This window comes from Lepisma saccharinum, chromosome 1 (genome assembly GCF_977018435.1).
Source record: "Lepisma saccharinum chromosome 1, izLepSacc3.1, whole genome shotgun sequence".
Lineage (NCBI taxonomy): Eukaryota > Metazoa > Arthropoda > Insecta > Zygentoma > Lepismatidae > Lepisma > Lepisma saccharinum.
The window spans coordinates 131,017,760-131,044,736 of NC_139229.1; the positions used below are offsets into that span (position 1 = coordinate 131,017,760).

General features: G+C 36.7%; 1 protein-coding gene across 1 annotated transcript; it reads left to right on the top strand.

Moving 5' to 3' along the window:
• Ntmt (N-terminal methyltransferase) lies at positions 1–26,400 on the top strand. Its single transcript, XM_083123696.1, has 5 exons — positions 1–433; positions 12,689–12,872; positions 15,366–15,549; positions 20,526–20,634; positions 25,785–26,400. The coding sequence occupies exons 1-5, from the start codon at positions 399–401 to the stop codon at positions 26,146–26,148; spliced, it is 876 nt and encodes a 291-aa protein (XP_082979822.1). The 5' UTR covers positions 1–398; the 3' UTR covers positions 26,149–26,400.
• The last annotated feature ends 577 nt before the right edge of the window (positions 26,401–26,977 follow it).

Consider the following 26,977-nt stretch of genomic DNA (forward strand, 5'->3'; position numbering starts at 1 on the left):
TCTTATAACAAAACAACAACAAATGCTGTGAACAAAACAAAAGGCAAAATAATATTTATTTCAATTTCACACTCATTATAGTGATACATAATTTATGGTTGGTTTGATTGTGAGAAGTAATTGCATTAGTACCTTGTATGAGATTAATTGTATCCATATTTTGAAAAGAATCCACTGTCTCGCACACGTGTGTTTGATTGGACGAATGTGTTCGGGTGGTTTTTGAATTTTCACCAAGACAATAATTTTAAAATCCAATTGTGTTGTGTAAAAGTCTTAACAAGTTAGCCACACGAGTTCAGTGATTCGATTTGTCTCCGCAACGTAGTATTACTTTTCTGTACGAGGTTTAGGACACATTTGGATGAAAGAGGATCTCAATTTGAAGTTTCTGAAAAATGAGTTCCATGAGTGAAAACTCTGCTGTTACACAGTAAGTATATTTTTTACTTGAAGTACCCATAATAATTTGCGTCTTTTACACAATCGTTAGTTGGCAGGGATTAATACGGAACGATACCAACTGACGGACAAAGATGCAAGAAATTCGTCTCTTTGTAGTCCCCACAGCTTGCAACACACTTTGTCGCAGTTGTGTAGTATGAAATATGCTTTGGATTAGCATGAAGCGTGTAGGTGTAGAATAGGGTGGATTAGACCAATGAGATGATGTTGCCTTAGCCAGCTTTCAATTACTGGATTCTAATACTGGCATGTGATATATGTCTTAATACTGAACTGTGCATGTGCCAGGGGTGCCCATCCTTCCCCCCCCCCCCCCCAACCATGGACACAATCCGTTCCAAGTTCGTTCATCATAATTCACCCCCAAAATTATTTTCATAAATACATAAGAACTGAGATAGCCTGTCAATTGGTCGACAGATATCTTAAAATGTTTTAAATTTTCGACACTCGCAAAGCTAGCACATTGATTGGTGAGATACTTAATTTGAAATGTCAGAAAATAAATTATGTATGAACAGTATTTGTAGATGAGGAATAAATTTTAAAAAGTCCACAACTTAATGGTAAGATAGAAAAATTATTACTAGTTTCATCTAGTCAAAACACCTATAACTCATTTATTCCGTCCTTTTTAACATTGCTACTTACTTATTGTGCATTGCAGAACATTCTATAAGGTGTAATTATGAATTTCTCACGAAGATAACTTCAATTTTTCATGTTACGAGTAATTATTGTTATTCCTTTTTTTCGCTTGCGTGACACACAATATGGCACGAGCATTCTGGATCATCGCACGTCATGCTTGCCTAAAAAGATGAAACGAACACTCGCACCATATTGTGTGTCACGCAAGCGAAAAAAAAGTAACAACAATAATTACTCGTAACATGAAAAATTTGAAGTTATCTTCGTGAGAAATTCATAATTACACCTTACAGAATGTTCCGCAATGCACAATAAGTAAGTAGCAATATTAGAAAGGACGAAATAAATGAGTTATAGGTGTTTTGACTAGATGAAACTAGTAATGAAAATACGTTCGGGAACTTCAACAATGCTACAGAAAGTGATTCGCGTAAGTAGTTTCTTGTGTAGAAATGAAGAAATCAGTTTTGACTAGTTGAAACTGTTACCGAAAATTTTAACTGGGCACACTAAATATTCGTTCTGTACTTGTCTTCTCCAAAATTGGTTTGTTCATGTGGCTGATTCAATTATAATTATTGTTTCATATGTACATAAAGCCATAGATAGTGCGAACATAATTTGGGTGCCTTCAGGAGCAAATTCTGCTATTTTAGCAATTCATTATCAAAATTTTCTGATTTTTATCTCAAGTGCAATATTCAGTTTCTGTAACAAGTTAGAATTCTGCATTTTACATTACTTATTTTTCAGTTGTGTTGGGTTATTTCCAATGCGTTATTGTGTAGTGTATTGAGAAAATTATTACAGCACAGGGAATAGACAATACAGTAGTATTTCTAATGTAACAACATCATTAAAAAGCTGCAGCTGCAGAAATAAATCATGCGGGCCAATTCCGGTGAATAGGTTGGATGGGGAATAATTTCGAAGTAAAATTTGTACAATTCTGTCATTGTGACGCTTGATTTGTTGGACGGTGCATTTACCTGTTGACGAAGCAGCATTTGTACTGTTGCAAGAGTGATCTATTCAATTAACTGTCAAAAGTGAATTACGTGGCTCATCTGGCTGAAACTTCATTTTGAACCTGGCTCTAACTTCATAGCACGCGTGGCCCAGTTGGTAGGGTGTATGACTGTCATGCGGGAGACCCGGATAGGTGATCCCAGGTCCGATTTTTTGCAGCCTTGTCCCCACATAAAGCTGCTCTGTGGATCACCCAGCCTCAAATCAATGGGTACCTGGGGGAAGGGGGTAAAAGTGGCTGGAGAGTGGTGCTGATCACATCCCCTCCAGAATAGGCGAGATCGAGAATGTGCCCTACCCCCCACATCCCCTAATTATGCCTTCATGGCACGGTGCTGTATGCTTGGGGGAAAATAATAAATTACAATATCATGGATAACAGAAAAAGAAAATTGATGATTCATGGTGTAGAAAGAGACTACCTTCAAGCACAATACATAATATTTTAAGAACTTGCCTTACAAATGGAGGAGATGAAACCATTGACGGTTTCTTTGTGAAGTTGTGGATGATTCTATTAGTAGTGACGTGGCGAGTAGAGTAGTTTCGGGAGATGGCAGCTTCACACTCGTGATGTACGAAGTCACATACACTCCATGATTCTACCTTCTCGCATTTGCAGAAGATATATAACCTCAAATTGCTCTCGTCACCTTGCTTCACGCTAGCTGACAGTCAACAATTGTCCAGAGTAAGGTAAATAGCGGATGGAGTTTGGAAAATGCATGGAACATTACTCTTAGTCGAAGCAACAAAACTCAATCCTAATAGCAAATCTGAAAGACCTGCCAGGTGGCATCTTCCTCATCAGCCCGGTTCAGTGCATGAAAAAGGACAATGAATTTGATGTCTGGTTTGCCTGACCATTGTCACAAGTGTCGTCTCTTGCTACTGTAAAAGCATGAGGATATCCTTGATGAACCATAAAATAATTCCACCCGTAGCCCTGTTTGTGCCGTTTTTGGCAGCTATGGTGTCAGTGCGACGTTAATGGGCCCCACTCCTTAAATCTGTATTTCTGCACCTACAATATGACAATATCCATAATCCGTATAAACTGAGACATGAATAACAGTCTTTTTCAAATATCCTTGGAAGGGATGATTGCAATCTCAAAAGAATATGGACAGCTGTTTGCCACTTACTGGTGGCTGGGAAGGCAAAGTGTATTTTCAAAAAGCCTCCGACTTCCCTGAGCAGGATGGGCCATAAAAACATTAAGGGCAGTTTCTGCTAATGCATCTATTTCTGTAACGAGCAAGAATCTATAAAATTAGTAGAAAGAAATGCCTTGCTTGAAGTTCATGTAGGAGGAAAATTCAAGAGCAGTATTTCAAACTAATCAAAATTTACTGAAGAGCTATTTTGCACTATTCACAGGGTGTCTACCAGTCAAGAATGCCATGAAAAAGTCAAGTAATTATGGTTTTTGGTCAAGCATATTTCCTATGTTTTTACTGTATAGTGAACTTACATTGTTATATACTTGTACTGAGATTTGATAAAATTTCATATTTGGAAATCTAAAATTGTTTTGAACTGTAGTTATGATTTGTTCACTTTGTTTCTTAAGAATAACATTCTTGTAAGCTTGAAGTTTTGTAAATAAAGTAATGTGGCCATTCCCCAACCAGAATGAAGTCTGAAGCATTAATTTTTTAATTACTTAATATAGATCCACCAACTTATTTGAAACCCTGGCCAGAAACAAGTGGCGCTAGTGTCGAATGTTTAGGAGGGGAGCTCGGGAACTCTGGGGCAAGGGAAGGGATGGCAGAAACACGTGTTTTCCCCCTGTGTTGCCAAATCTAGAAGTGGGCGTGTGCCGTGAAAGGTTTGCAAGTAAACAAATATGCAGGCCGAATATTAAGTTTCATTTCTAGACGTGGTAATTCAAATAACATAGCATAAGAGAGAGGAGGGAGGGGGAGACTAAAGTTAAAAACGCCTGCTGTCTCGCAGAAGGATATCAACAATTTAAACACATAAGATTAATATTCTAAATTATGTAAACTATAAAAAAAAAATATGTAAAAAGAAAAAGAAAAAAGCATGAATCCAAGTTTCATCAATGTAAACAACAGGCCTCCCTTCGTTGCGGAATCTGTTGATCGCACGAAGATATCTTGCTCTCCAAACCACAATGTTGCTTCGTTCAACCAGAGCTAAGCGAGAGTTTCTATATTTTTTAAATTTAAAGCCGATTTGTTTCATAATTTTCCGTAATGTTTCTCGCCCCCCCCCCCCTGATAATTAATTTATTCCTTAGCAATAGCTAAAAGTTTCAATATTGTAGGAACTTCTCTTTTCACTACGTACATTTCATGGACAATTTCTCGTTATGGGTTTGTAAATCTTTTTTCTCTCTTTTCAGTTTTTTAATGAATGACTCCAACCGTCCCGTTAGATATTTTGATTTGATTTGATTTAGTTTATTTTACTTCACTTTTTGTGCCTCTTGGCTAATTTGCGAAGATGGGGATGAGTGATGAAATGATGAAAGGACATTCACAAACAACCAAGCCCGACTGGGATTCGAACCCGGGACCCTTGGCGTCGTAGCACCCGTTAAATATACTGCTCTCTTTAGGGATTGATCGCGAGGATAATTCCACCCTTCTCGATGATTCATAGTAGCAAATTTCGCTCACTGCTGTGCACAACTTTCGACACTTTACACTTAGCCTACTCAAAAACACATCTACGCACATCAACAACACTCCTCGAATTCTTGAAGAGAGTAAAATTAGCAACACTGTGTCAGCGGAAGTGGGAAGGTCCTTGCCTGACCAGCGCCAGAGAAAACACCGGGGGTGAAAGAAGGGGGTGGGGGAGGCCGGTTAGTTCGCATATTTTCCGAGGTTTCAGAAAGCTTGGTGGATCTATAATAAAAGCATCTAAATCTCTTGTTAAAGTACAGCTTCAGTTTTAATCTTAATCAGCCTTGTGGTACATTTTTTTTTTTATTGAATAAAAATATCAATTTTCTTAATTTTGCAACTACCCCTAAGTAAGGGGCAATTAAATGAATGCAGGAAAAAGAAAAAAAGGCCAAGAAATAGGAAAGAAAGGTCAAGAAATAGTCATGAAAAGGTCAAAAATTTTGGATTTGTTATTTTGGTAAGACACCCTGATTCATCATCAAAGTAAAATTTCCAGCATTACACAGAAGAATTTGCTGGGGCCATATGGACGTTTAGGGAAGCCAGTGCCCCCTGTCTTTCCTTAACAACGTCCCTGCTTTTTGGCAAACAAGGGGGATTGGACCAAGACTACTAGAAGGAAAGGCTGGGGTCAGACATGCCTCTTTTTGCGACTGCCGCGGGTGTGATGTCATGGGCGGACAAAAACCCAGCTGAGTCTTTTAACCCATACGGAAAGAGACGTGGAAAGGCTGATCTGTTTTGTTCTTTTCGCTCCTTTTTTCTTGTATTTCTGGATTGTTGGGTTCAGGGTGCGAAACCCTGGAGGGGACGAGCAGGATTCCCCCCCCCCCAACAATCTTGGCCTCAAAAATCCTCCCACCAAAAATTTCCCGGGCGAAAGAGTTTTGTTATGTCAATGAAAAGATAAGCAATTACTTTTAATTTCAATTATACTTTAATAAGAATAATATCAAAAACACACACAAATTAGTGTGGTTGTTTATTTATTTATTTATTTATTTATTTATTTGAGAAAATTTCAGATACAGCACAGGTGGCCATTTTACACTGAAATTGTCAACAATGAGAAAGCAATAATTATAATGAGCATAAAAATAAAAAAATAAAATAAAATAAATAAATAAAAATAAATAAGAAATAATTAAAAGTAACAAAACAACATAAAAGTGAATAGCAAATGAACAAAAAATAAGTAAGAGATGGCACTATGTGATATTAATTACAAGTATTTCTTCTGATAGAAGACCGAAAGGCAAACTCGGAGGAAAATATATCAATACTTGAGGGGAGATCATTGTATTGTGCTGCAAGTCTATAAAAGAGAGATCTTTTTTGAATTTCTAGTCTAGGTTTTTTAGTATAAAATAACCTTGTATTGCGAGTTGTGCGCATAGGTACTCTAAAGTGGAATTCCTCAAGGAGTGTGTTGCAGCGGATTTTGCCATTCACAATTTTGTATAAGTAACTGAAATCATTCTGCAAACGTCGCTGATAAGCAGTTTGTAAGTTTAGAAAAGACAAGAGATGCGGAGATGAAAAATTGCGTAATGAGGGAACCCTGTGACGGACTATAGCTAGGAAGAAGTTAAAGACTGAATCGAATCTGGAGAGGTGAGTGGGACATGCCATGGACCAGACGGGAGAGCAGTATTCTATTATTGGGGAGATGAATGATTTGAAGTACAAAGTGAGGGCTGAGATGTCACTAATTTCAGTGAAACGGTAGAGTAAACCTAAGAGACGCATGGCATTTTTTGTGGTGCATAAAATATGTTCCTCAAATGTGAGCTTTTGGTCGAAAACAATGCCTAGGTCTTTGTGAGAGGATACTGCTTTGATGTTATTGCCAGAGATGGAGTAAGATGACTTTAACAGATTCTTCTTGAGAGAGATAGTGAGAGTAGTACACTTGTCAGGATGTAATGTAAGGCCCCATGTCAGGCACCAGGAAGTAAATGTTGCTATGTCATTCTGAAGAAGATGAGTATCGTCGGAAGTGGAGATTTCCCTGAAAATTTTACAGTCATCTGCGAAAAGAAGGTAATTGCTAGAGGGAGCTGTGAGATGGTCGGCAAGGTCATCGACGAATAATATGAACAAGAGAGGTCCTAGAACACTACCCTGTGGAACTCCAGAGAGGACAGGAAGAAAGTTAGAAACAGTTCCAGGAAGAACAACACGTTGTTGGCGATCGCTAAGGTAGTCTGTGAGAAGGGTGAGAAATTTGCCATGAATATTGAATCTATTGCATAATTTGTGAATCAGAAGACGATGACTAACAGTATCAAAGGCTTTGGCCAGATCAAAGTATATTACATCTAATTGTGAATTATTTGAAATGCATTCCATAGCATGTGAGAGTAAAACAGAGTGTTGAATGCTTTTTCTCAAGAGATGATTAACAAATCTACATCAATATGCACAGTAAAAGTAAAACAAGAATGCAAAACAATAATAACTATGAAATCTAATTGATTTATATTAACATAGAGCACACACTAAACAAAAACTTACACATAATAAAACCACTTCAACTATGTCATAATTTATTAAGATCTTTAACCGGTTAGTAATGGAATTATTTAGCTGCTTTACACTATCTGATATGTATGAAAGTAACAAATTAATTTTTAATTAATAATCATAATAATTATTTTAATTGAGTAATTTATTTTTACTTTTAATAACATTACAAATATGTACATCGTATAATTCACCATATGTTTGTGGGGCAGTTTTCAATGATCTCGCACCCTGGTGAGTTGTGAGGTGTTGCAGTTTACAATGCCTTCAGTGAGGTGTTGCAACGTGTCGTGATCTCCGATGAAAAAATAAAAACAGCGGGTGACAATATATAACTGAACACATCACATCTAACGAGACTTGTTAGTGGATTGCGATACCAATAGTCTCATTACACATCGTAAGGTTACCATACACTTCAATTGGGTTTCAATTATTAGAATAAAAAATAATAATATTGTAATTTTTTTAATATAGGCTCTCACGAGTATAGTAAGAAATACTGCAAGCATACCCCTCCCAATTTAATATCCAGTCCCCCACCAAAATTCCTATGTCAATTTTAGGTTCACTGTTGGTATTGAAGAGTTGAATCTCGACCTCCTCCAAATAATTTAATTCTCATATCGCCATACCAAAATTCCCACAACAGTCTAAGAATAAAACAGTAATTAATACCTACTCAACACTTAGCTATCTCCCATCCTTGTGCTTAATTTCCTTACTATAGCGTTGGAAACTTCCCCAACCAAGGGTAATTCCACATCAGAATTCACGATAAAAATTTAAGGTTTAATATGTAATATCTGGCTGGATATTGTGCACCTCAAATAGTAGATACCGTGTTGCCGAGAGACGACACTGGTATGTCTCGTCGTGTGAAAATTCCATCTCTTCTCGTGTCTAGTCTCGTTAACAACACTAATAATACATAGTAACTGTTATAATTCCTTTGGAAATACACAACTTGCTATTTATATAAGAGTGATGCTTAAATGACAACGTAGTTCAACTTCCGTCCTCCATTGTTCTATTATTTATTCAGTCAAATTTTCATCACAATAACCCCGCCCCCTCCGCCAAGTTAAGTGGACTCAACCAGCTTTCACATACCCACCTGTGGGCACCCCTGTTCGACATCCCACTGATTATATATATACGTATATAAAGTGAGGCTAGACTTTCTTCAGTTCTATGTCTCAAGTTTTCGTTCAGTCAAAAGTTGTTTAAAGTGTTTGTGGCATAATACACACAGAACTTCCTCACATTCCTCCCTGTGTAGTTCAAAGATTCATAAGACTCAGAATTGTAATCTGAATAAGGAAAATTAATAATGAAATAAATATCAATAGTCGAAGCAAAGTTACCAAATTTGAAGAAGTTAAATGGAAACAACTCCTCTCTCACTCCTAAAAGAGAACAATAGATGAGGTTGTTTTCTTTTACATATTCAACTTATCCATAATTTTGGCTTTCTGCCTTTCTATATTTAACAAAATTATTTTACGCATTCAACATATATTTTTCTTTCTGCCCTAACAAAACACATTACTAGGTGTATTAACCCCAATTTTACATGAAACCTAATGTTTCACAGAGGAATGTGACGACATATAAACTACTGATAAAATGTGTGCGTAAATGGCTGTGTAATCCAACTGTAAGGACATACGTTATGTTGGATCCTAAGTAAGTCTGTGTACTCACTCCCAATTAGCTTCTGGGCATAATTGCGGCTCTTTTTTGTTCATAATTACTGCTTTTATTCGGCTGCGAAACCGGAGCGTAGAGCGATCTGTCCGCCCGTGACGTCAAGGACCACGTGATCAAGTATGGCCCCAGCCTTCTCCTCTACTAGTCTTGGGATTGGACGGCTAACCAAAATTTTTCATGCAACAGTTCCCGGCAAATTGACTTGCAGGAAGTCCGTAACAGAAACCGCTTGCTTTGTAATGTTTCCACTTTTCACAATTACAGTTACCATTACAACTGAAATAAGCACGTACCTTGTCGCAAGGATGCTGGAAAAGGTGTCCTCCCAAATACAAATATTTCTGACATCTAATCTTATATTAGACATCACTACAGAAAGGGAAGACAGCATCTCGGTGCATAAAGCAAACCGAAAGCGTAAAATGATATTTAAAAGTAATAATAATGATGATCAATAACTACCTGTGTTATAAGATATGTTGAAAATGACCTCCTTCAACAGCAATACAAAACGTTTCTTAGGTTCAAGAGATCCTGTCTCTCGTAATTGCCTGACAACTTTTCTGCAAGTAATACACGTAATTATCGTACATAAAAATGCTTTGTTCAATACTATATTTGTTTAGCGGCGTAACTAATGAATGAATAACAATTAACACACAATAAAGCACTAGCACTAGAACTCAATAACACAGTATAAACAACATGCGTACTGATAAATGCAAACAGAAGTGAACATAGCGTAGGCTCACTACGTCTGGTAGCCGACAGTGTTGCTAACCATTTTTCGGCAATGTCCCTACGCCAAGTAAAGCGACTAAAAAGAACAACACCTCATGAGCATGCAAAACAGAAGATAAAATATACACATTTATTTACCAAATCTTTCTGCTCGGTGCTTCCACAGTTAATGAAGGAGCGAATTTACAATACAGGACCCCTCCCTTTTTTTGTAATACTTCGCATACTCACTAATTGAGGCCGCCTAATCACAAATTTGAAGTTAAAATTTGGGGGTCACGTGTAGAAATTGCAAAATAAGTGAAATTGAGTGCTCATTATTTACTGGAAGATTTTGTGTTTCCAATACTTAAAAAACGAAATATACATTCCTGATATTACTACGACCCCAAATTTTAACTATGTTTGCCTATCCTAACCTAACCTTACTGAATGGTTCATGGGGTTATCCGTCAATGGTTTGTGGGGCTACCCGTCCATGATTTTTCGACCCCAAATTTTAACTATGTTTGCCTTGCCTAACCTAACTTAACATAACCTTACCAAGAATGGTCAGTGGGGCTATCCATGAATGGTTTTGCGCTAATTGTGATTACGAACCGATAAAAAACTTATTTTCGTAGCACTTTAATGGCAAACGTTCATCATCGAAGATGCCATTTTCGTATCCTGCAATTTTACGATCGATGTACTATTGCCAAACTTACCTGTAATCAAATCAGTCCACACTCCACATTTTCTACATCGTGATTGTCACTGTCACATGTAAGTACCTTCTAGGGGCAATATACCGAAATCCATAAGTTTATTAATTAGCCCACGGCCATCCTCCTGCACACTCCACCTAACAATATGTACAACATTAACAACATTTTTACTGTTCTCTTCCGCCATTCTTACACGATACATTCTCTCCAAGTATGAAATCAACAGTGTGGCAATGCTGTAGACATCATAACTAATTACAAACACCGTCAATTGTTCATATCAACAAATATGGCTACCATACTTGTATACTGAGAACCATTGCGAGAATTGAAAAGCTTATTTTACAACTTCTACACATTAATGAACAATTTTTTCACCTCACCCCAACATGTTAACTTGAGATAAATCATCACGACTAATTATTTTGTGAGTATAAGACGTAGCATATAAATTACAGAATGGTCCGGTATTGTAAATTTAAGACTTAATATGTAAGAGCTGGATATTGTCCCCCCCCCCAACCCTAAATAATATCCGTCCATTAGCAGCATGTGAAGTGATTCTTAAATGTTAACGAAGTTTAACTTCTGTCCAGTGCTATATTGTTTATTGAGTCAAAATTTCCATTACAAAAAAAAAAAAAAACAATGGTAAAAAATCACCCCTCCAAAAAAAAGTTGGGTGGGCAAACCTCCATCCGCAAACTCACATGTGGGCACCTCTGGCATGTGCCACATCTGCATGTCATGCACATTACCGAGGTTTGATGAAACTTATCATCTTCCTGGAGAATAACTTTTCTCCCATATACATGTTTTACGTGGGATGATAATTTCTTGGCTGTTGCTTATGTAATGTACTAGTACTACCATCTTTTGAAACATTTAGTGTGATGTGTCATTCTGCATTTTTTACCTCATCTATTCTTGTGTCTATTGGAGAAGTCATTTATTTATTTATTTATTTATTTGCAGGTATGCAAAATTATAACTAGCATTTTTTATGCGTTGCTTTACTTTGTTGTTTTTAATGAAATGTTATTATCTGGTCAAATTGCTTAGGTTTGGAAGATTTCAGTACATTTGCCTTAATATTTCCATTAATTCCTTCTTATTTACATGCAGATATACACACAATTCATGCTCTTAAAATTTAAGAGCATGTGATGACCAGCAGAATGAATTATTTATAGTGTCAGTTATTTAAAAAAAAAAGAAAAAATTACGAAATAGACATAATCGGAAGGGCCCTGGCAGAAATGCCGTATTAATTTACTTGCTCTCAAATTGGAAGATAAAGCCCTCATCTCACATTTTTATAGATATACCATTTGTCGGAAGCTTTTAGAGTATAAATTGTCTGCAGTTATGAATCTAGTAAGGTTCAGTTGCTCGGACAGTCTGTTTTTATTGCCACACAATAAAACTTGGTAATTCATGAACTTTAACCACTAAAATCAATTTCATGTGTGGTATTTAAAATGTAATTTCCCACCAAATATTTTCAAAGGGGGCCTAGCCTATTCATATTCAAATAAGAACTGAGACATTTCCCCCACAGTCCACACCTGTTATGTGTTACAGATAATTTTCGATTTTTACCTGTAGTGTGACAAGGTAGTTTAATTTTCTGCAGCCAAGAGGACTGAAGTTTTTGGGACTGAAGCACCACCCAACTCAAAGTGGAGAAGACAAATGTTTACTATCCTTGAAACAATTCCCCAAAAGAGTATTTCTTTCAATATCTGTGTATGTAACCTAATTGTTTTAAAAAAAAACACTATCAAGCAAAAAATACAAAATTTGGCTGCATGAAGAAAGCCCCCTCCTCTACTAAGAAAGAATCCTACTAAGAATATAGTTATAGTATATTCAATATTTTTTACTAAAGGGCCCACAATGTTTTAGTTGCAGGGGCCCCCCAGAAAACTGTGCTACTCCACTGAATGTGCCTCAATATGGGAGAAAGTTACAACCCAAGCAAGAAAAATAAAATATCATCTGTTTCATTTCCAGAACACAGGAGGTGCATTAGAAAGAATATACAATTCTAAACAACTTTAAGCCTTTCCAAATGATACTTCCCTTTGTCTGAATGAAAATAGTATTTATTATTTCAGTGCTAGAATTGTTCTTGAATAATTGTTGAATTAGTATTGTTTTAAAAAATTTAAAAAACAACTTATTTTTCAGAGTGGAATTAGATATAAGTGAACATGAAGAAAGAGACATTGCAAATAGCGATTCATTTTATTCTGATGCTGCACAGTATTGGTCTGGTATTCCTGCCACCGTTGATGGTATGCTAGGAGGATTTGGATTCATTTCACACACTGATGTGCAAGGCTCGGAGGTATTCCTGAAAAGCTTGTTCATGGTAGGCACTTTTCTTTAGTTTATGCCTGTCACTTTTGTTTAAAATAATTGTGTGACCATGGTACATAACAGACAATTGACCAGTGATGAATTTATTATTTGGTATATGTAACACCACTAAAAAGATAGATAGAGATTAGGTTCCCTGTAATCAGATTGTCAAATTTGCTTACTAAGTTGATTTAGTAGTAAGTCATAGGCATGTGCAAAGGGTGGCAGTTGCCCCTCCTAATAATCTCACTTAGAAATTTAGTGTATACAAATCTTATTACCATTATTAAACAATATTATTCTTTTTAAAAATTAAAGTATTTTTTAAAGCCGACGAAAGTTCCAAGCAGGTTTATTTGCTATGTAATTGGACTATTTCACTTTGTTCTCTCACACATTTTATTTGTTATCCTAGTTGTTTTACATCATATGGTCACAGAATAAATTGGTCACACATTGGAAATGAATAAATTAGTGATGTGATGAAGCTGAAGCCGATGTACTCACCAATAATTTTTGGAACCGATCCCGATACATAAGATTATTCAACAGAAACGGAATGTTATTATCAGCATGAAAAAAATTAATTTGTTATGTACATTTCTATTGCATATTACATATACGTACATACATATATATTCTCAGAGATTTAACGTTAGTAAACAAGCAGTTCTTTGAAATGCAAAATGAATTATTGTTCAAAATATTGTAAATTTAATGCTGGCAGATTCAACTTCAGTAACACGAGTTTTTGAAACACTTCTGGAAGTAACCTACTTCTTCTCTTATCGCAAATCTGTCCAGCAACACTAAAACACTCGTTCACTGAATACTGATGCAGCAGGTATGCCGAAGTGTTTTCTCCACTTGCTTGCGGTTTGGATACTCATTTTTGAATTTCCAATACAACAGCAGATCCTGGTCATGTGGATTCACATGTTGGTTCAGCAATGTACTGTTCTCTTTCATATTTTGAGGTAGGTTGATCCTCTTAATGAGAGTTTGCAATAATGTTATCACAAAAACTCCACAGTGATGAGGACTCGTAACCTAATTTTCAATAAATCTTACAAAATTAAAATATAAAACTTATTAGAAGGTAAAACTCTAGTATTATTGGTACCAATTTAAATATCAGATGTTTGCCGATGCTGATATTCACACATCAGTAATCGGCTTTGGCACATCTCTAGAATAAATTATGTGTAGTTGTTTTGAATCTGCTGTACGAAATCATGTTTATATGTACATTAGTCTGAACCACAGAGAAGGAAAATAAAAGAGGAGAGGGAATAGAGGACTTTTGTGCCACAGAAGATAGAATTCTTCTAATAGAGTGGTTTTGGTGGGTCCGGACACACACTACATATGCCCCTGTTGTTTAGTACACATCAATACAAAAAAGCAGTGAGATGGAATGAGGTTTTTTCTTTCTTCGACTGAACTTTCATCAAGGATTTTGCCCCCTTAAATCAGAGGGTCTGTGCACGCTTATGTAGTAAGTGTAGTTCCTGTTTCTTCTACATATACAAGCCCTTTACCCCAACACTGTTTTACTTCAGTTTAATGTGTGGGTGCTACTTGACATATTGTGCGCTGGCCCCCATAGTGGAGTGGTTTACACATCACACTACGATGCCAGGGGTCCCAGGTTCGAATCCTGGCCTGGGCATGGGTGTTCGTGAGTGTCCCTTAATCAATTTCATCATATTATCCCCACCTCACAAATTAGCCAAAAGTGGCACAAGAGGCGAAGTAAAATAAAGCAAATCAATCAATCAATTGATATATTGTGCATACACTACCTAGGCGCACTTTTATTGCCATAACTGGTTTTGTACTAGTAGATATCTACTGTCAAAAAAAAAAAGTTTGAGAATTGGATAAGGTAATTACGAAGAGGGGAGGGGAGAACAGAGTAGTCATTATCCCTCAGTGTATTACTCATCTGCATATCAACATATTTTTTCAGTATTGATTTCTTCATTTGGCTATGATTCTTTCATTCTTGCTCCCCTGTTGTTTTATCTGAAGATAAAATCTTTCTTTTTATAGTGTAACAACTGAGTATCTGGTTGTAGATATAAGTGTAAACTAGGACTACGGGACTTGAAGTGCTGTCTTTATGTAATCCTTTTTATTTTCTGTGCTGATGATATAACAAAATAGTAGTTCTGGAAACATACTTTAGAAATTTATTGTGGCTAAAATTTTCTGATGCTAGCTTGTATTTAATTTTGAATCTATCTTTATAATCAATTTGTATAATATTAATTATTAATCAATGCTGGGAAAGCAAGCAGATTTTTCCTTAAGAAGGTAATTTTGACATTGTGAGAGGGAAATTACACATAAACCAGTTACCATCACTGCTATTTCTAGGGATACTGGATACTATGATATGTTATGTTTCACAATTCTCTTTTCTGTAGTGTATTTTTTGCTGAAATATGTGTTTGTGGAGATTATGTATTCCTTGCATCTTTATTTCCTCCCTCTCCAGATGAAAGACCATCCAAACAGAGATAAAGCTTTAGATTGTGGTGCAGGCATTGGACGAGTAACAAAGCTCCTCTTGCAGAAATATTTTAATAGTGTGGATTTGGTGGAGCAAAATCCAACATTTCTTCAAGAAGCCAAAGCGTACCTAGAAAGCTCAAAGAAAATTGGTACATTTTTTCCTGTAGGTAAGTAATTTCATTATATGATGCAAGAGAATCTCACATGCCTTGTAATGGAAAATACATTATTATTCATAATTTAATTTATAAACAACCTTACCATTTGCTAAATCAATACTAAGATTATTTGTTGTCTCACAGTTGTGAGAACTTCTGTTTTATTTTTATATATCATATTTTTATCATTTATCACTAGGTGTTGCTGTCTTTATCGTTTATTTTCTTAAATGTTGGTACCAAGTGCACTGTAAAGAAAGGAAGTTGGAACAATAATAAAGGAAAGCAATGTTCAGATTTTTGCAGAACATGTAATATAGACCAACATAGCCATTCACCTGAAAAATTTGAATGGATTCCAAGTGCTCGTAATAAATTAGAAAGCAATGTAAAAGAAGGAAGTAATTTTTTAAAGGTGATCTCCTACTCCAGCGAAAAGTTGAGCATTTTCCATGTAAGCTTATGGGGGTAACTTTGGTCACGATTATCTCGAGAACCAGTTGACAGAAAATTTTCAAATTAACTGAACACCACGAAAGGATGTTTCTAGAGAACCACTGATTAATATTTTCATTTTCTGCATCAACGTCCCAAAAATTAATTAATTAATTTTTATTCACATTTTTTTCACTTTTCTTGATAGGGCAACACTGTTGCCGGCTGGTGAGCTCACTGCAGGTGCTTGAGGTCGCCTAAGGACCTTGTAGAAAGAGGGTTGGAACATGGTGGTTGCTTTACAACAATACACAACAGGTTTAGAAGATGAACAGAAAGTAACATGTCTTTTGAACTTCTAACTGGGTAGCTTTAAATTGTAGACTGGAAATGGTGGAATGAAATTGGTGGTGTTCCGAACCCACGAAAATATGAAGTTGGGATGTGATGTGAGAATATGCGTCAACTTACTGCAAGGGCGAATTATGTTTCTAAAGCAGTGGTGGCCCCGTAACAGGGCTGGTTGTGGTATTATTATTGTTAATGTAAAGTACACTATTGCCGATTCTTCTATTATGAATGTAGATACGGACCATACTTTATAAGTATAAATAACCCTTTTTTTTTTCGGTTTACTCACAGAAAGGATAGCCAGCTTACAGTTTAATGTGGGGTCCGTACAGCAAACGGCCTTACCACTTGGCGATGTCTCCAGGAGCAATCGTCATGGGACAATGAAAAGTAGGGACAGTGAAGTGTTAAGTCTCACTGAACATTCATGTTGAGCCCTGAATGAAGCGTGCCTCGAAGAATCGAGAACACAGTAAAGAGGTACGAAGAAACAGGCAACATTAGATCGTGTCTCAGAGCGATATCGTTCTTACAAAAGCTGCAGTAAACTCGATAAACCGATGATATGACAAAATTTTCTTGCAAGAAAATAATGACGAAGTCTTTATAAACAGATTTTAAATACACCTAAATAGTTGAAAGATATTTCAATTATTTAGCCAGTTCACAGCCTGGAAAAAGTGTGATGGAATCAAATATTAAATAAATATAATATATGAATATTTGATTCTTTTAGGGTGGGAGAGGATTATTAATGGTTCTTGGAAGTGTGATGGGATATTTCGCTGAGCGGAACTTTCGCGACACCAACAGGATATTCTACCAGGCAGCGTTTGAACTTAAGAAAATGTAGAATGGGGTGGGGATGTCACAGCTTCATATCTTCTCATTTGGACATTTTTACCTTCGGAAAGCAAGGCAGTAGACACAATTTTGTCCGAGGAGTGTGCCAAGAATCCCTTATCTTAAACATATGTGACGATTTATTTCCACTTATCAAGGCTCAAAGCTAGAATTGATCTCCCGGGGGGGATTGATTGATTGATTGAATTGGTGTTTTAAGTCCACTTTATGCGCAGTAAGGCTAATCGGGACTGGGCCTACAGTTTAAAATGGGATCCAAACCACTATGTGCCTCCACTGGGAATCTAACTCAGGGCCCCTTGATTACAAGACAACAATGCTACCACTGCGCCATCGGAGAGGCCGTGAAATTAACTATGAACATTCATTAATAAGGACAAAAATACAGCAAACATGGAAGGGGAAAATTCCTTCCTTGGTTGGGAATTAAATAAAATGTAGAGGTGGGGGAAGAAAATGTAGATAGGGGGAGATTTCCCAGCTCCCCCTTCAAATCTGTCACTGATATCAGCCACAATATGAAATGAAAGAAATGAAAGTAAAGGCCTCCCCGATGGCGCAGTGGTAGCGTCGTTGCCTTGTAACCAAGGGGTCCCGGGTTCGATACCCGGTGGAGGCACAAGTGGTTCGGATCCCACTTTAAACTGTAGGTCCAGTCCCAATTAGCCTTACTGTGCATAAAGTGGACTTAAAATAACAAATCAACCATGAAATGAAAGTAAAAAATATTACTTGACATGTCCAGCAGAAGAGTAGAGAACAATACCTCATGATAGCTACACAAAATGCACACACCGGGCACATGCAACGGACATAAGGGATTACTCAAAATGGTTGATCATTTCACTTCGCACCATAAGCCGTTTCATTTGAGAACCAGGATGTACGGATTTTTGCATTTTAAGGAGCATCAATTTGGACTAGGAGTGCCAACAGGAAGGGGGAGGGGATAATGATGCAGTCCGTGCCATCGAAATTCTTGGGGAGGGATATTTTTCCTTTCAATATCAGAAAATTCAACATATTTTTCTAAAATATATGTATAAAAAGGACATCATGGTGAAATGTGTGCGATGAGGCAGAGAGGAACATATTTGATTAGTAATTAATTCACTATAATTGGTTCCAAGTCCCTTTTGCTACTAGGTGCACCATATTTAATCCTCTAGATGAAGAAGAATACTTTGGAGAAGGGGCAGATCAAGTAAATTGTTCAGTAAAGCTAGAAAAAATGACTTTCAGTAATAGGACAGTGTTGTAATAAAATACTTTATGGGAATTATGGCATGATCTGGGGGGACGTGCTATTGGCCAAGGGCAGGGGAGGAGGCTGATCTGGACAATTGTTAGAAATTCATTATTCAAGATATTCATGAACTATTTAACGTATGGTTTATTTGATTTTCTCAAAATTTCAGGAGGGGCTGTAGCCCTTCAGCTCCCCCTCTGCGTACGCCAGTGATAAGACAGATATTTTACTTTTTTTGTCATCACAGAATATCAACATTTTATTCCATTGCCGAAATATTTTTTGGAAATGGACATTATGTAATTTATTTCTCTTCTTGACGTCTGAGATACTGGGGAATATGCCACCCTCAACCCCTGCTTGAGAACAGCAATGCTTTACAGCATACTCTCACCATTCCGGTTCTTCCAGAAATTTCATACCCCAGACTAAGTGAATATACGAGTAAATCTGTGCTGATTCTATTCACATTCCTGAACACTTTCTTCTCTGTAATTTCAAAAATACCCAGTTCTATCTTCAAAGAGTTTTTCTCCCGGGATATTATACCCGAAGCCAGTTTCTGCAGCTCTAAAATATCTGGTGAGCTCTCCTCGAGTCTCTCTCCGCTCCTCCCGGCTCATTAGTGATGAACAAGGGTTTGTGAAGAGCCGACTGGGATCTCTGCAGGGTTGCCCTGTCAAGAAAAGTTAAAAAAGAGTAAAATGAATGAATTAATTTTCGGGACGTTGATGCAGAAAATTAAAATATTTATCAGTGGTTCTCTAGAAACATCCTTTCTCAGTGTTCAGTTAAAATATTTTGTTGACTGGTTCTCGAGATAAAATTGACCCAAAAGTAGCCAAAAAATCCCATAAGCTTACATGGAAAATGCTCAGACCTTCACCGGGCAAGAGATCGCCTTAAGTACAAGAAATAATTTAAATGATCAAGAATCAGGAAAGCTTCATTTCACATGGGTACAAACAATCAAGGAAATGTGCAATTTAAATATTAACATCTTGCGATCAATGATAAAAAGCATTCACCTTGGCACGTAGTAATCCTATATTTAACCCAGTACTGTTGGCAGGGATAGATTATGAAACCAGATCACTTACATGTCTAGACTGCAGTATTAATGTAGGTTAAAATGGTTGTAGTACTGCATGTTCAATTGTGTTGTTCCTATGGAAATTAAAGATAAAAAATTGATTTGAATTTAAGAGTGCAGGCTTCTCGGATAAGAGAATATGCACAAAAAAGATTGTAGAATGAGAACTGTTTGTCGTAAAAGGTTGGTGTTTGATTTATTGTAATCAGAAGGACAAGGACTTTCACAGGAACTTACATTTGACATTCCATCTTCATACAAATGGGATTGGATTTTCTTCAGCCATACTGACTTGCCAAATGAAAAGATTATTGTGAAATTTCTTATTTTTTTTCCATCTCCAAGTATGCTTGTTGGGAGGGAGAATAAACAACATTTCACCTTCCACAAGAGCATAGTATTTCCTCAAAAACAAAACCACCACAAAGTAGTTTACCTTCAACAATATTTTCTGTTCATCACTGTGCATTTGAAAAGCATGTCTCCAGCATAAAAGTCCCATCTGCCGAATGTTGAAGTAATTTTGAGTATTTATAAATGCTAGAATATTTAGGAATTACCTTGTACCCTTACCAAATTCAAATATTTTTTTTTTTATTTTTACCTAAATTCATGCATGTTGTATTCAGAATTTTGAAAGAAATGGAACTCTTGAGGATAACAAACCAAAAATATTTTGTATATATGTCTACAGTGTATGCATATACAATACAAGTTAAAATTCACTTTTGTCGGGCGATTTTAATACATATTCTACTGCTTTGTAATGTCTAAATAAGCATAGACTTTTTTCTAGGACAAACCCATTCTAATCACCTGGTTACATATGTTAATTAAGAAGGTGAATGAAGCATTCTTCTTCAAGGAACATTTGCAATTTTATATTGGACCAGTGGAACATCAGTATCCATCAGAATTTTTGTATCAGTCTAAATTATTCCCATAGTTAATATTTTAATATTATTTTAAAACATTAATTTTTGTTGTTCCTAGGATTACAAGAATTTTTTCCTGAACAGTCCCATTATGATGTCATCTGGTCTCAGTGGGTATTAGGTCACCTGACAGATGATGATTTCATAAGGTTCTTCCAAAGATGCAGGTAAGTGTAGTTTCCCACTGTTGTGTGTAGGATGTGTCATGCTCTTTCTCGAATCATCTGTTTCATGAGTTCGTCATTCATCTCATTGTTGCAATTGACCTAGAGCACAGTTTCTCAACTGCCATGGTTTCTCAGGGCTGCAACCCTGTACCAATCCCTGGCATCAATTACACCAGGCTGTAAGAGATTCCCCTGCCGTTTACAACTTGCAGCCCAAGTTTGCAACCACATGGAAAGATGGTCTTTCGTTCAGAGTTCACCAGCAATAAGAGAAAATCCTTTATCGCCAGTGATGGTGAGAAATCAAAGCTACTGAGAGGTGAGTGCCACCCCTTCAGCCTCCAAATTTGAAATTTGACAGTTGGGACTTTCTCAGGTTCGAGACAGTAGTGCTGGTGAGAAAATGAGAAATCGAAGATGTTGAGATAGGACTGTCATCCATGTAGCCTCCAAATTTGAATTTTGTTTTTCTCAATTTTGAGCCTGAAGGGTAAAGCGACTTGCAGCCATAGCTGCCAACCACCTGGAAAGATGGCCTTTTGTTCTGGTTTCAGTTTGGCTGTGAAAACAGAAAATGCTTTCATGTGGTGAGCGATCAAATGATCCATTAGGTCCAGTCAGTCAGTCATCTAATTTACAAATTTTATATTTGTCAACAAGCCTAGACATAATTGAACAAATACTCTCTATGGTTATGCCATAATTTATTTATTAGTATCAAATTTCAGGATTACATATTAATTAATGTATAAAGTTAAAAAAATAGAAGGCTATTTACGAGTTGAATTGTTGGGATTAAGGCATCGACTTTTAAAAAATGCATTTAACAGGCTGCAGGTGCACGAAGGTTGAGAACCACTGACTAGAGGCAGGGTTTTGTTGACTTTTAAGTCCACTTATGCACAGATAGGCTTAGCTGGACTGGACCTACAGTTTGAAGTGGGATCCAAACCACTATGTGCCTCCACCAGATACTGAACCCAGGACCCCTTTATTACAAGGTGACACCATTACTGCTATGCCATCAGGAAGAGTCTAGAGGGAGGATTGTATACAGCATTTTTCCAGTGAGAGGGGAGGATGCAAGTAAGGCTTTTCCAACCCACCCCAAAATATTGTTTCAGATTGAAATTATTGCATTATTTTTTTTCAATAATCTGATCCAATTCTGCTTTTATTACGGTGTGCAACAAATGTCAACCTTTTTTTTATCATTCCTGCACTAATGAATTTTGACCTTCTGAATTTGAAGCTGGGATAAGATCTGCTGTATCACCCAAAGTTTTTTCTGAAACACAACTTAGACTTGCACTATGCAACACATTAGTAGAAGAATATGACGGATACTATACACTTTATATGTGAGAGTTCTTGAATTGAGAAATGTGTTCCATCATTTGGAATGTGCTCTATATTATTATGCTTACAACACATGTACATTGCTTCAAATCTTCCTAATGCATTTTGTCCATGGTACATATTGTAGTAGGATTTGGGGGGGACATAACTCACTATGATCCAGCATTCCCCCCCCCCAAAAAAAAGGCAGAATCATATTCCTGTCAAAAATTCACGGCATGCCTCCATGTAGGGATACACATGCTGGCCCAGTGTACAAGGTAAGTGTTGCCATTTCACACAAGTTTTATTTATGGAGAACTTTGATACAGTTTACTTGTGGAGAACTGTTTTCTAATACAGTTGAGACTACTTTATACATAACTCAATTCTGTTTTATACGTAAATTACTGTATGTCCAGCAAAATATAATTTTGAAACATGTTTATTAAACCACCTTTGTACGTGATGCATTTATACGTAATTTGGCATTATATGTACAAATTTTCATCAAACATGGTTGATTTGTACGTAACCAAGCTACAACAATGTCACAAAAGTATACCTTTCTTGTCCTTACAAGAATACAAGGGGAGTTTCAACTTTGAAACAGGATAGGTGGGCATGGCAGCAATCATTCTCGAGTTGCAAGAAAGATGAGTGTGGCGTGGCGGTGTCACAGAGGAGGCAAGGAGAGGCTGTATGTGGTATGACATCAGAGAAGAAAGATTTGCTGCAGTTGTTGAGAACATGAGACACATTTTCTTTTGTACGTAATTGTGATACAAAAGAATACACTTTGAAAAGATGCTGATAGCTGACATTTCCAGTGTTCCAAAATAAAAGCAGAGCAGCAGTTCTTTCAGTTAACATTTTCAATTGCTACTGGTCGGCCATGGAGAACAGAAAGTTACATGCATGACCACAAAGTAAGATTTATACGGGAAGTGGATGCTAATCCACATAAAACTAAAACTGAAATATCTGCAGATTTAGGCATCTATTATACCACACTCATTAGTAAAAGAAATGATATTTTAGATGAATTTTTAAAATTGAGTAGTAAATCGATAAAATGCAGCAGTCAATAAGAGGGAAGATATGCAGATTTCTTATCTGTATTTAAGAATCAAACTTTTAGATTCATTAATTTACCACTTTGACAGAAATAACCTGTATAATATCTTGTTCCTCAAAATGGATACAATTACAGTATTTTTATAATGATATGACGTGGTATCTACATCTGATTTGTAAGTAATTCTCAGTTACACGTATTATTGTCTTTTCACATTGACATACATATAACTCAGGTTCAACTGTAATTCTCTTAATGTTAGTGACAACGGTTCTTTATTAGCATGCAACTAACACTGGAATTTAGGAACTAGTTCCACAATAGGGGGGAACGAAAAAAGCAAATTTTTTGATGCTTTTGGGGTAGAGCGGAAAAGTTGCCTCTATACATAAGTAACTTCTGTTCAAAATTTCACCACCCTAGGATAATGTCTTCTGTTCTGGCAAGGGACGTGAAATTTCAAAAATTTAGTAAAATCGGCAATTTTTTTTTTTTTTGTTTTTTGAAAAAAATTTTCAAATTTCACAGCACTTTGCGGTAGTGTGCAAAAGTTGCACCTATGTATGGTTAATTACAGTGCAAAATTTGGCGCCCCACGGACAATATGTTCTGTTCTGGCAAGGAGCCTGAAATTACCCAAAAATCGACAAATACACTGTTTTTTCATTATACTTTTAGATATAAATATGATTTATTAACAATTATGTTAGCAGCAGATTTTCCAGATTATCATTAACCACTAATTAATGATTATTAATTATTAATCGGGAGAGCTGTGCAATGGGCTGTTTGTCAACTACATTTCAACGAATTGCCTCTCCGCCACTTGTTCGAGTCCCTCGATGGTCCCACCTCCGGACCCAATTCCTACACTGGTTGCATTGGAAAATCTTTGAAGGCGTGTGAGCTGCTTCCAGTGGTAACATTTGAGCCAGTTAACTGCACCTTGCCATCAGATGATATATCCACTTTGAGTAAGGACCAGAAGTATCTGAGGGATATTGCTCTCGCCGTTAGCTCAGGCATGTGTCCTCCAGGTCTTGCTAAGCGCGATCCAGGTCCCCTAAACATGTCCCGCTGGTTGACAACAGCCAACAGGATATTAAGACTATGTTTCCACCACGGAACCATCAGATAACTTACGTACCATAGTAGAGTTCGTTATCAGGGTGTATGTGCCATCTTGGTTCCGCATCAAAATCCATCATTCAATTAAGGATGGAGCTCGGCATCTTTACCATTTCATTCAGTCATCCAGATACTTGGATCAAGTTAACCGCAACGTCATCGACCCAGTGATTTCTCGGAATGCTTACTTCGCATCTCCAGAAAACATTCTGCTCACGATGCTGACTGATAAGAGAACACATATCAGAGCTCTTGGCATTCGAAGAGTCATAAAAGCACGAGAATCATGTGAGACGGTTGGACACGTTGGGATTAGAAAGTTCGATATTCCAAAAATAAACTTCGAAGCAAACGACTATATCGAACTAATTGACTGGTCGTCCAGCAAAGTAACTCCACCACCAATACTGAATGATGTGACTACAGAAGATTTGAAAAGTATGCTGAAAGAACCAATACCAATTGACTGGACTTTTACAAAGTTCCCATGCCACACACAAGCTGTGGAAAGAACAGTAAAATTGGTTACGGAGGCCTCAAAGAAAGTGTGTGGTCATAAAAAACGGGATGGATTTGTTCACTGCACTCTGAAATCGAGAAAGGCCATGCCTGAATTTAGGTGCAAGAGACAGTACAAAACCTAAAGACACATATTTTACATTATTATTACCTACAAAACACACATTTTCGTACTTTTAATTTTGAATACTTATTTCTTAATTCTTATATCTAATAGTATGCGAGTGTATGACAATTCTGGTTTATGTTTAATAAATGTTAGTTAAATAATGAAAAAAAACAGTGTATTTGTCGATTTTTGGGTAATTTCAGGCTCCTTGCCAGAACAGAACATATTGTCCGTGGGTGCCAAATTTTGCACTGTAATTAACCATACATAGGTGCAACTTTTGCACACTACCGCAAAGTGCTGTGAAATTTGAAAAAAAATTTAAAAAAAAAAAATGCCGATTTTACTAAATTTTTGAAATTTCACGTCCCTTGCCAGAAGACATTATCCTAGGGTGGTGAAATTTTGAACAGAAGTTACTTATGTATAGAGGCAACTTTTCCGCTCTACCCCAAAAGCATCATAAAACATTTGCTTTTTTCGATACCCCCTATTCCACAAGATTTCAAAATTGAATAATCATCATTCTATTTTATAACAGAAGCCTGATCCTCCCCCGCCTCCCTCTTCAGAAATTTCTGCCCAGCTTCTCAAGCAAGGTGTGTAAAATAACATTTTTCGGGGATAACATTATGATATTGATGCCATGTGGTTGGAAATAACGGTGTCTGTGAATAACATGTAAAATCGGATCTAAGCTAAAAGTAGATGATCATTTACATTTGTCCTTCATCTTTTTCTTTACTATTTCTCAGTGATAATTCTGAACACTTAAGAAAAAAACATGTTCACCTGAAGTTTTTCAACTACATTTTTCATTCATAGTTTTTGTAATCTATTTTAGATAGGGAAAATTGAATCTTTTTGTTGTTTACATGAACAATGTTGTCACTTTTATTCTGGAACTTGCCACAATCTTAATCTAAGACAAGAAGTTTTCAACTCATTAGATTTCTATGTAACTTCTTATTTTTACAGAGAAGCTCTAAAGCCAAATGGCATCATAGTAGTGAAAGAAAACGTCACGTCAGGCAGCAAAGTAGAAGTAGACCAAGTTGATTCCTCGGTGACTCGTCCATCGTCTGTGCTGTCTGCGCTATTCAAACAGGCTGGTCTCAAGAAAATAAAAGAGCAGAAACAGCGAAAGTTCCCACGTGGCTTGTATGAAGTAAAAATGTATGCCCTGAGGCCAGATACAGTAATTCTGGACAAGACATCTCGGGAAACGAACGGTGAAGGAGAAACAACAGACTTTTCATCAAATAACAATCAACAAGTTTTAAATGAACAAACAAGTGATAGTCTCTCAAATGACGAAGACTCTCCTAGTTCAGTCTCATGATGTTGAGACTGTATCAGTATACAGCTGGAGAGATTTTCTTCATCTGAAATTACAAGTATTATCAGTGTTGCAAATTCTTCTTCAATTATTTCCAGCATGTTTTACCAGACTTGAGTGTTTATTTGCCAAAATATTTTGTGATCAGGTTCAATCTTTTATAAGACAAAGTGTCTCTTACAATGTTTTTATTTTTTTCTAGTAAACAAAAACTTTTTAATGTGAAACTTGGGCATGTTTATGTAAATAAAATTTCAAGGAAAGTTTTGTATTTTTTCATTATGGTACAAAACATGGATCACCCATGCAGATGCATTAATTTCAAAGTCGTTTTGATGGCGTATTAAGACACACTTTTACTAAGCGTGTGAACCTCGAAAGGTTCAGGGATCGAACCTGGAGCCCTTTAGATGAATGTAATTCTTACCATTGGGGGTTAGCGGTAGCCCATAAGCTCTCGCTTGGCTGCATCTGCTAACTGCGGGAGGTACCTAAAGAAACTTAAATTTACAGAACCCTTTAAAGAATGGCAACTCTCTTGTATTTGGGTTACAATGACCTTAAGAAGTCTGCAAAGGCAAGGGTGGCATTAGAAAAGCATATTACCTGTCTCTCTCTTGAAGCGTGGATTGAAGAGTTTCTAAATTAACTCTCACTCAGCAAAAGTTCACCTCTTAAATTGTCTCTCAGCTTCGCAGCACTTCACTCCCAAACAAATTCCTAAAACTCACTCTCCTCTCTCCAAAACTCAAGAACCCTCTTTTCTTACTCCCAAACAACTTTCCTGTTCTCTTCCTTTCCTAACCTTAAGACCAACTGTCTCCAGGAAGAT